Consider the following 11,523-nt stretch of genomic DNA (forward strand, 5'->3'; position numbering starts at 1 on the left):
ATGGGCCCGACCCTCTGGAATGACCTCCCCCCCGACATCAGAACTATCACCGATCTCCGCTCCTTCCGCAAGAAACTCAAGACCCACCTGTTCCAATTAGCTGGCCTGGCCCAATCGTAGTTTTAATCTTCAATCCTCCTGGCCGGTATTTTAAATTTTTAGGGGTAGACTTTTAAGCTGTTTTTAATTTTTACTATTATTGTACAGACTCTATATTTAATTCGTTTTTAAGGGGTATCTAATATATTTTTTATTGTGTATACGGTTTTTTAGCTCTGTCTGTACACCGCCCCGAGTCCCTTCGGGGAGAGGGGGTGGTCTATAAATTCAATAAATAAATAAATAAATAATAAAATATCACTTCTAACCATTTCATTGTATTAACAATTGCAATGTGTTTTTAAATCATTTCTGTGACCTAAGTCTCATTGCTGTCTCTTCTCCCCTGTCTTGTTGGCTGAGCCATGGCTCCTCCCCCCTTCATGTCTTGTGCAGTGTCTCTTGTTTCATCTAGGAGGTTCTTGTGTTTTTCCATGAAGGCTTCTGCCTCCACTACTGTATTCTCACTCTACCCCCCTCCCAGAAAATCAACAAGCCTTTTGGAATTAACCACCTGAACCAGATATTATTTTCATATAATTTTTTAGTTAGAAAGAAGAATTTCTTCCTCTTATCTCTTATTCTTTTTGGTATCTGTTTCAGAATGGTTATTTCTTTGTCCTTATATCTTAAAGGTTCCCCCCTCTGAACTCCTAGAATCTCATCTCTTGTAGTCTTTCTAAAAAATTTAACATGAACTTCCCTTGGAACATTGTGTGTTCTAGCATATGCTGAGTTAATTCTATATATCAAATCCATATCCCACCCTAGCTGTTGTTTATCTCTTTTAATATAATCTGCTAGCATTGTTATCATAATCTCCCTTAAGTCTTCACCCTCCATTTCAGGTATGTTTTGAAATCTAAGAAAAAGAGACATCCTTTCAAATTCCATTTTTTCCATATAATTCTCAATCCCAGCATTTTTTTTTTTTTTTGTAAAGCCTTCATCTCTTCTCCCACCCCCACAGCACCCTCCTCCAGAGCGTCTATTTTCTGGCTATTTTGTAAAGTCTGTTGTTTATTCTCTCTGAGTTCTTCCCTTAAGTCCGCCAACTGTTTTTTATTTCGTCCTGCCCCTTTAAGAGTGTCTGGAACATTTGTTGAAACATTTCTTGAGACTGCTGTTCCCCCTCGGGGGCCTTTGGTTGTAAAAAGGAAGATAGTTGTGTTTGTTGTGGAACAGGACTTGAAACAGAAGAAGATGGAGCCGAGGCTGGTCTAGGAATAGGGGCCTTTTTCGCAGGCATTGTGAAGTTCAGAGAAAGTTTATAAGTCTAGACAGAAAAGATGGCTATAGGAGCGCGCTGTCAGGCGAGGTCTACAGGCAGGCAAGATCCAGTGTGGGATATCAGTCTTCAATACAGCTCCCCTCTAGTTGTAGTCAATTTTCCCCAATCCAGGGAAGATCGTATAAAAAGATTCCTCTAGGGTTCACCAGGGTTTTATAGTTCCAACCCAGAAGATTTTTTCAAAAACAACAGTTAATTTGTAACGGCAGCAAAAACGAGGGAAGAAGCGCCATTTTGGCTCATCCCTCTCAGGGGATTGGAGAACAATCATTCAAAAAGTTTCCATTCATAGTTTATTAGGTCAGTTCACTTTCTTTCTTTCGCAATTGTTCAAGAGAGTCATTACCCCATTGCTTGAAAGAAGTGAATATCAAAGGGTTTTTTCCCTCTCCGAGAGAGAGATCGTTTAAAGCCGCTTTTCTGAGAGGGGGGGAAGAAAGACCCCCCTCTCCAATCTTAACACTTTGCCGAGATCAAAGAGTCTTAAGAAAGCTGCTAATCCTTGTTTACTTAGTTGTTCAAAGAAGTAAGAAAAAGACCCCGGGGGAATTCCCCCCTCACCGCATTTCTGCTGTTGCCTTCACATGGAGCGTTTTCTTCCGATCTCCTCAGGACGAAGGCGCTCATGGCAAGCGCACCCCCCAAAAGCCTCCCGGTGCCTAGGGCAAAGCTGGCAGCCCCCCTGCAGCTGCCGCCACTCCAGGGGGCTCCAGCAAGCCACCCCCTCGGCAGGACGCCCCTACAAGGCACCCTGTGCCCCCTGTGAGTCAGGGGGGCCACCAGGACGGCGAGCGGTGGACAACATGTCCGTCGTCCACAGAAACTGGAAGTGGAATCACTATTTATGTTTATTTATAATGTAATTACATTAGCATACCCCTTCCAATTTTACAAGACTCACTGCAAAAATAAAATTAAAAAACAGTAGGTAAAAGCAATCAATAAAACATGCATTAAAACATTATATAAAATACACAGAAAGAATTAAAAAAATATAACAAAGTAATTCTCCAAGCGTGGTCTGCAGACTACTGGAGATGCATGGTGCTGCATAGGTAATCTGCTACAACTTCACACATTCAACAGCCTCAGCAGATTGTCTCAGCACATCTCCAGGTGAGTGTTGCTAGAAATGGCAAAGCAGGGCTGAAGGCCAAGTGGGTCTCTGGCCAGTGAACTGCTAGTGCGTATCTAATAGTCTGGTCTGAAGTTGCTGACTTGAGCCTATTTGCTGCCTCAACCCCCAACTGAAGTGATAGATACTTAATCTTAAATTGCATTTTTGATTTTGAGGTTATTTTAAAAGGGCTTTTAAAACTGATGAGATGGGAAGGGATACAAATGCAACTCTGCTATATGTACACATAGAGAGAGAAAGAGAGAGACAGAGACAGAGACTGTTTAACTGGGATACACACACACACACACACGCACACATACACACACATATGGAGAGTGTGTTTAACTGGGCTGTCCTTGCAGTATCCAAACTTGCATTTTGTGGTCCCAAATTGCAGAAATGTTGAGTAAAACTGACATAGAAAATAATAGCAGCAATAAGAACTTGAAAATATAAGAACAGCATTACACATTATTTAAAGGTCTCCAAAAATAAAAATGCTTTTCCTGGCCTAAAAAACATGGCGTGAGATGTACCTCACTGGTGACAGCATTCCAAAGTTAGGAAGCCAACACTGAAAAGTCTGCTCCTGAGTACCCATTCAGTTAATTAACTGATTAACGGAATAATCACTCATGGCATACTCCATGGTAGGATGGAGTATGTAGCCCTCCAAAGATGACTTTAAGGCCGTGATGGTGAACCTATGGGACACATGCCACAGGTGGCACACAGAGCCCTCTCTGCAGGCACGCAAGCTGTCGCCCCAGCTCAGCTCCACCATGCATGTGTGTGCGCTTCCTGCCAGCCAGCTGATTTTTGCGTCTCTGCCATGCATGCGTTGGGGGCTGGGCGCATGTGGGAAATGCCTGAGCATGCACAGGGATCATGTGTGCATGAATGGGGGTGGGGGCCCCCGCATCCCATTTTTGCTCCCAGGAGGCTGCAGGGAGGCTTACTAGCCCCATAATGGGACGCTGGAGGGGTCACCCGTGCATGGGCTGGGGGAGCACGGGGGTTCACATGCGCATGCACAGAGGAATTAGGAGCATGGGGGGGGTCACACACACACATACAGGGGGATAAGGTGCACATGGGGGTGTCATGCATATTTCGGGACATGACAACAAAAAGGTTAGCCATCACTGCTTTAAGGTGTAAGTAGGATGAAAATAGCAAACCTTCAGAAATTCAACTCCCTCACAGTGCAAGGTCTTTACAATTAATACCAATACTCTGAATTGGCACTGGAAATAAACTGGGTGTTAGTAAAAAAAATAGTAAGGAAGTGATACAGGTTCATATTGCATTTTTGCAATTTTTGTACAAACTAATTTCTGAACTATCATTGATCAGCAATCTGAAAAAAATTACCAGGGCAGGGTTTATTCAAATTAGGTCACAGCTTATGTTAGATAAAGATGTGTCTTGCCAAAGAGGCCAATTACTTAGCTTATTACTCAAATCAGGCTCTTGTGCAGCAATTTTATTGCCTCATCAAAATCCAAGGTTTAAAAAAAGATCAATCTGGATGTCATCATCATACTAACACTTTACTCTAAATCTTGAAAGCATCTCATTCAGTGGTTTCACGTAGCTGTTGGACAGAATGAAGGCTAAAACAGAACTATGCATAACTCCACAACATAAATGTCATGTAGTTAAACAGAAATACCTACTGGTTCTCAACCAAACTCCTTGGAAAATGCTCTAGAGCTTCTGGAATCCATTGAAATCCTCCATACAGATGATTCTAATACATACACAACTTAAGTGCAGAAATAAACAGTTGCAGCAAATCATTTAAATCTCAACCACAAGTGAAGCAACGATTGAGAAAACAACAGATGCAACAGACAACATTTTCAGACATTCCCAGTAAGGGAAAAAAGTAGTTCAGAGCATGACCTGCTACAGGTGGGTGGTAGTATAGTATAGCCTTTATTGTCATCGTACATCATGTATACTATGAAATTGGTTTTAGCCTCACTGGTGCAATTCATGACAAAAAATACGAACAACATAATAATATAAAGAATAATCCCTATGCAAGTAATTAGGAAAAAAAGAAAGAAAAAGAAAAACTAGTCATACAAACATTTCCACGTTTGTGTGGAATGATTGTGGTTGTGTTTAAGTGTCTGACAGCCCAAGGATAGAAACTCTTTTTAACCCTATTTGTTCGGCTGGCTAGAGACAGACCCACAATTGACATACCAGCTTGAACATCCCTGTTAAGTCAGTCCTAGGCTGGATGCTAAAGACCCACCTGTTCCAATTAGCCGGCCTGGCCCAATTATAGTTTTATCCTTTAATCCTCCTGGCAGTTATTTTAAATTCTGGGGTAGATTTTAATGTTGTTTTTATTTTCATCAGTATTGTACAGATTTTATGTAATTGGTTTTATGGGTTTTGATGCCTCCTCTATGTAAATGTATATGTAAATGTATATGTATATGTATATGGTGTTTTAACTTTTGATTGTACATCGCCCCGAGTCCCTTCGGGGAGAGGGAGCTGTTTATAAATTTAATAAAATCAAATTAAAATCAAATCAAAGTTACCTAGATTTAAAATTTTAGGAGATGACCCTCCACCAGTTCACAAAGGGAGACTGTTGGATGGGAGGATGGGTGGGTAGAATCGCCAGTCTGATCCATATGCCCCACCCAAAGACTAAACGCCATTGAAAGAGTAAGGAGAGAGTTTCTACAGGTAACAGCAACTCTTCCTGCACAATCACTGACTCTGAATGACTGGCCGAAGGCAACTTAGTTGACTTTGTGCCTGAGACAGGACTAGACTTCATAGTCTACAAGTTTTTAGTCTGGTATCTTAATCACCACACCAAAGCCAGTCACTATCTCTCAACCTTAGGAAGAAGCAATGGCAAATCACTTTGGAAATCTTCCTAAGAAAACTGGGGGGACTAATCCTGGCAATCACCAGGAGTCAACACTGACTCAAAGGCACTAAAAAAAAAGCCTTCAAGCACTATTCATCCTATAAACCAGGAGTCTATATCTATATAACAGGAGTTAAAGATAGTAACCTCTTAGGGCTAGTGCAGTGGTCGGCAAGCCGCGGCTCGCGAGCCACATGCGGCTCTTTACACATTTTAATGCGGCTCTTCTGTGTGCCGGGCGCCCGCTCCCCTCCCTCCCACTGTTCCCTCTAAGGTGCGCGGCTGCGTGTCCGCGCAGGTGGCAAGAAAACACCGCGCAGCAGTTTCCAACTGCCGCGCAGTGCTTTCTGCTGTCACAGGCGCCAGAGGCTGGGGAGGTACTTTGCAGACGGCCAGAACTGGCCGCCCGCAAAGGACCTCCCCGGACTTGTTTTGGTGAGCGCGGGGCGACTGACGCCAGGAAAGCAAGCCCGGGGAGGAGGTCCTTTGTGGGTGGCCAATCCTAGCTGCTTGCGCCCGGCGCTGCAGCTAAAGTAAAGCCCCTGCCGCTACCGGAATATCTGCTGCCGCCTCCTCCTCCTCTAACAGCACCTGACGCTGCGGCAGAGGTGAAGCCGCCAAAGCTCCCGCCGGCGCCCCCGCCCATGGCAGAGGCGCCTCCCCCTCCGTTCGGAGCACCTGAGCTGGGCCTCGCGTTACCCTGCCCCCTCCTCCTCTGCTGTGCTTTTGAGGAGCCATGAGGCCGCGGGAGCCAGTAGGAAGGCGGCCGGGGGGGGCAGGAGCAGGGAAAAAAGGCCTCATGGCTTCTCAAAAGCATGGCGGCGGCGGAGAAGGCAGCAGGGGTAACGCGGTGCTCTGAGTGGAGGGGGGCGCCAGCGGGAGCTTTGGCGGCTTCACTCCAAATGTAGTGGTGCTGTTGGAGGAAGAGGAGGAGGCAGCTGTTGTTCTGGTGGCGGCAGGGGCTCGTCAACATCTTCAGCAGCAGCCCTGCCCCCTGTGAAAAAAGCCGAAGATGGATCCACACAGATGACGTCGCCGCAACATGACTGGAGGAGGAATTCTGGGAGTTGAAGTCCACAAGTCTTCAAGCTGTCAGGTTTGAAGACCCTGGGTTTTTTCTTTTTTCTAAAGGGTTAGGGGTGCAAGGGTCTTGCAACTTGACAGCTTTAAGACTTGCATGCTTCAATGCCAGAGTTTCTGAGCCAACATGACTGGAGGAGGAATTCTGGGAGTTGAACTTCACAAGTCTTAAAGCTGTCAGGTTTGAAGACCCCTGGGGTTTTTTTTTCTAAAGGGTTAGGGGTGCAAGGGTCTTGCAACTTGACAGCTTTAAGACTTGCATGCTTCAATGCCAGAGTTTCTGAGCCAACATGACTGGAGGAGGAATTCTGGGAGTTGAAGTCCACAAGTCTTAAAGCTGTCAGGTTTGAAGACCCCTTGGGGGTTTTTTCCTAAAGGGTTAGGGATGCAAGGATCTTGTAACTTGACAGCTTTAAGACTTGCGTGCTTCAAATGCCAGAGTTTATTGAAACTAAAAACAGTGTACCATCCTATGTATTTTCGGTTTTAAAAATGTGGCTCTCAAAATAAATTTCAATCGTGGTTTTGGCGAGATTTGGCTCAGTTGAAAAAAAAGGTTGCCCACCACTGGGCTAGTGCAACAATAACTTTTGTACATTATTCCTCACTTCACAGTTAAATGGCAAAACAGAGCATATGAAAAGGCTTTCAGCAAGTCTTAGGTCAGCCGTACAATTTTTTTTCTTTTGTTCTCTGTGTCAACACAAAAGTTGCTGACAGAATTAGGTTGTTTCATTTGTCAACAGAAAAGTGACTTTCCAAGAAACAGCAAACTAATAGCAATAATAGTCCATGAATCATCTCATATTAAAAATAATTTCCAAATACTCATTAATTCAATATAAAAATGCCAGCAAGCTAATATACTTTGCTCATTTTACTCAGTATCAATATAGGGGAACTATCTGTTCAGGTTACTGGAGCACTGTTCTTGTCCCTAATCAGAAAGGTCAAAACTTGAGGACAACTCTCTCTAGCTACGCTAAGGTTTTTCCAGCTTTGCCAATCAGCATGATCACCACAGTGTTATTGAAAGCAGGACAAACCTGTTTTTAGAGCTCAGCTATACAAAGGAAAAGAAAGAAAAGAGGCAATTAAATACTGATATCATCTATAGTGTAACCACTTTTTATTTCCAAGTTTCCAACAATTACAAATGTTCATTGTGCTAATATTGTAAGGACAATTTCTAGCCCATGGGAGAAACATCAGACCAACCTTTTCTAGGGTAACCTCTGGCTGGTAGATAATAAGTGTTATAAACACATCCAGAGAGCATTATATTGGAAATCACTGGTTTAAATAACCTTGCATTTCACACCTAACCAATCACACCACAAAATACATATGTCTAATCCAGGGGTGTCCAAACTTGGCAACTTTAAGACTTGTGGACTTCAGCTCTGCTGGCTGGGGAATTCTGGGAGTTGAAGTCCACAAGTCTTAAAGTTGCCAAGTTTGGACACCCCTGGTCTAATCTTATGCATATGATGCACATTAATTATCTATTCAAGTGCAGAAGAGTTTACTGTACCTAAGTCATATACTGCCCTCAGTATTATATAATGGGAAGGGAGAAAGATTTCAGCACTGGAAATGCGGTCATTACAGCTTTTTCAATAGGACATGCAGTCACAATTGGTGAACCCAGCAATACTTAAAACGGAAGTCAACTATGCGGATGATACTTATTCTGCCTTTCTTTTTTAATGGTGCCATCTTATCCTGACATAAATGCCGTGCCTTAACCACTGTACGGTCGGTAGAAACTCCACAAGTGTCGGTTCCCCCCCCCCCCCCCAAAGACCCGGGGAAGACTAAAAGACGCGCAGCAAACTTCCCCAGTTGTTATAAAAGTTGCGACAGGGCCAGCGAGCTGAAGAAACCCGGGAACTTTTAGGATGCTCCCTTTTATGACGTCGGCAGAGCAAGAGTTAAGCGAGCCTCGCCAGCCACTCACCAAGAAGTGCTAAAGGGGTCTTTCCTTTCCAAGGTTTTAGTCCACGGCTTGTGCCACGTGATGCTTTGAGCTGCTTCGGCCCAAAGTTGATCCGGCTCCTCCACCGACTTCTTGAAGACCCTGCCATAGTCACCTGCGGCAGGCGCGGCTGCCTGGGAGGCGAAAGTGCTGGCTACGTGAAGGGGGCGAGCTTGAGGAATGCCCCCTGCCCAGGAGCTCGGAAAACGCACCGGAGCAAGCGCTTTGCTGGGCTGTGTGACACACCCGAGCCCGCCGGTCGATCCCCGATAGACGCGGCGGCTACAATGCACAATTTTCTGCAGCAAAGTCCTTTTGCCCTGAACTATCATGTTCCCTGGAGACACCCCGTCCCGTGCTGTGAGCAGGCGGTGTGTATGTGTACAACTAGAGGCAGGCCGCCCCCTTCAGTAAACTAAAAGTATTCCAAGTTTTTCTCCAAATCAACACAAAAAGTCGAGCTGGATTTCTGAACGTGGAAAACTGCTCGTTGATCTTAGTTTTGCAAGTCACAAATTTACAGTGATTTGCAAAAATCCAGTCCGGGCTTTGTTCTTACTTCCCAAATCCTCCTCCTTGTTTGTTGAAAAAAGGGAATGGTTACCATACATTGCGTAATTCTGAACCTTTGATCCTCTTTCAGCCTGTCCCAATATGGCTTGTAACCCTTTATCCCTTAAGATTTTCCTTGTTGCGGATACTGTTAGCTTTTATTTGTCCTTCAGGTTTATCTAGAAGTACTTCCTTTAATTTAGAAAATTCTCTTGTTTAAATCCTGGATACAGGCAGTCCTCGACTTACAATAGTTCACTTAGTGACTGTTCAAAGTTACAATGGCTCTGAAAAAAGTGACAGGACCATTTTTCAGACTTACGACTGTTGCAGCATCCCCATGGCCACATAATTTACATTTCAGATGCTTGATAAATGACTCACATTTATGACGCTTGCAGTGTCCCATGGTCATGTGAGATCTTCTGACAAGCAAAGTCAATGGGGAAGCCAGATTCATTTAACAACTGGCTTACTCATTTAACAACTGCAGTGATTCACTTAACAAATGTGGCAAGAAAAGTCATAAAATGGGGCAAAATTTCTCACTTAGCAACATAAATTTTGGGCTCAATTGTAGTCGTAAGTTGAGGACTACCTGTAGTCATTCTGTTTTTCAGGGACTTCTTTTTAAAATACATTAGTATTAGCAGTACATTAGCATTCCTGGAATATGCCTACAGATTACATTTTAAAGAAGCTGTGTACTTCCTGATTTGAAAAGCAGGGGCAAAGTATTATGCTATATTAAATGATAATTAGGATTCAATTTACATTGGACACAGATCAAAGCAACCTTTGCTCAGAATAAACAAAGTCTTAAGACTGAGTTTTGCCTATTGGTAGGTAGCTGAGAAGTGAAATATGTACTGATCTTTCAGGGCCAAATTACCAACACTGAATATTTTGAAATTGCTTAAAGTATTCTGTTGAAAACAATGTGTGACTTTACCCACAGAAAAAAAGGATTTTATTATTTAGGTGGTGGGTGGGGGAGTCCTCAAAAAATGTGCTTACAATTGCTTAAAGGTCCAAACAAGAAAAGTAAGAGAAGCCCTGTGACTGGCAACGCCAAAAGAAACATATCAGTCCATTCCTCCACTCTCCATCACATGGAACCTCTCCCCCCACTTGCTATAATCTTGAATGTGGATTTCCATCTGGAAAACTGCAAATGGAAGAGATTATTTATTTATTTAGCATATGGCGTACAAGGTCAGGGAGTCTACAATGTTTACACAAGGCAGAAGTTCTGCCAGGCAACAGTCTCTGCTCCCTTTATTGCACTGGCATTCTACCAGGGATGGGAGAACTAGCTCTGCGCCAGCTGGCCAACAACACTCTTGAGGGAGTTAGATCATCTGGGGCTTTCCTCCCCCAGTGTTCCATCAATTGCATCCAGGCAGATCCAGTGCTGGTTCCTGCTCCCTGCACAAAATGCAGCTGGCATTTCCTACCACCTATTTAGGTGGCACCTATTTATATATGGTACTTGCACATGGTATGTTTTCAAACTGCTAGCAGGGCAGGAGCTAGGAACAAGTGACAGGAGCTCACTCCATCCCATGATTCTGGGTTCAAACTGCCGGAGTGCCGATCATTTCTGGCCAACAAATCCAGTGTCATTAAGCCATTGTGCCACCACGTCCCCTAATAGAAGAGATCACCAAAGAATATAAAAATAAACCAGTACAACCATTGTGATTGTATGTACAAAAATGGCAGAAACCCATTCTCTTCAAATACACTTTATAAACTCAAGATGGACCACATCAAAGGATGTTTTACAATTTAAATTAAAACTCCAATTCTACCTTATCAGTCACCAAACAAATACCAGATACTTGGCTATATTTCATAAATGAGTTGGAGAAAAATATGGATGGTGAATGTTACAATATATATTTTGGAATGCACATTATGCAACAGCATATTATACATCTGATAGGTCGGTCTCTGCTTTGATATTATTTTAATGTAAATGGCACAGAACAGAGGAGTGTAGTAAAATTAAATGCTTCATTATAAATCTGTAATAATCTAGATGCCAATAGTCTATAAAAGTTCCATAGTATTGTACTTAACCAGAAAGTCATCTGGGATTTTTTCTATGAGTATAATATACATTAAAATTGGATCTTTTAATTTAAATTGCATAAAATCATTTGATAAGATCCAGGTTGAGTTTATAAAGTGTGTTTGAAGAGGATGAATTTCTGCCATTTTTTGTACATGGCATTAAAATTTAGTATTTTACTTGTAATAGAATTATTACTAAAAGAATTTATTTCTGAATCTACCAAGTGATATTGTGATACCTATCCGAGATTCTTGTATTCTCTAATTTTGAACTTTGTTCTCAAATAATTAGGCAGACTCAAGATAGTAACATTGTTGCAAGAGTGGATAACAAATATACAATCTTTACATTATTATATTATAGTTACATTTTGAATAACTACATAACGTGACCAAAGCTTAGTGCAGCTGTGCAGCAA

General features: G+C 42.8%; 1 protein-coding gene across 1 annotated transcript in view; it reads right to left on the reverse strand.

Annotated features, from left to right (window-relative positions):
- ACSS3 (acyl-CoA synthetase short chain family member 3) overlaps window positions 1-8,846 on the reverse strand; it is a 58,350-nt gene extending 49,504 nt beyond the window's left edge. The window contains exon 1 of the mRNA XM_081956686.1: window positions 8,456-8,846. Within this exon, the coding sequence (XP_081812812.1) occupies window positions 8,456-8,805 (350 nt within the window). The 5' untranslated portion in view covers window positions 8,806-8,846. The remainder of the gene's footprint in view (window positions 1-8,455) is intronic.
- Window positions 8,847-11,523: the final 2,677 nt, after the last annotated feature.

The sequence above is a fragment of the Natrix helvetica genome (genome assembly GCF_964273705.1).
Source record: "Natrix helvetica genome assembly, chromosome: 6".
Lineage (NCBI taxonomy): Eukaryota > Metazoa > Chordata > Lepidosauria > Squamata > Natricidae > Natrix > Natrix helvetica.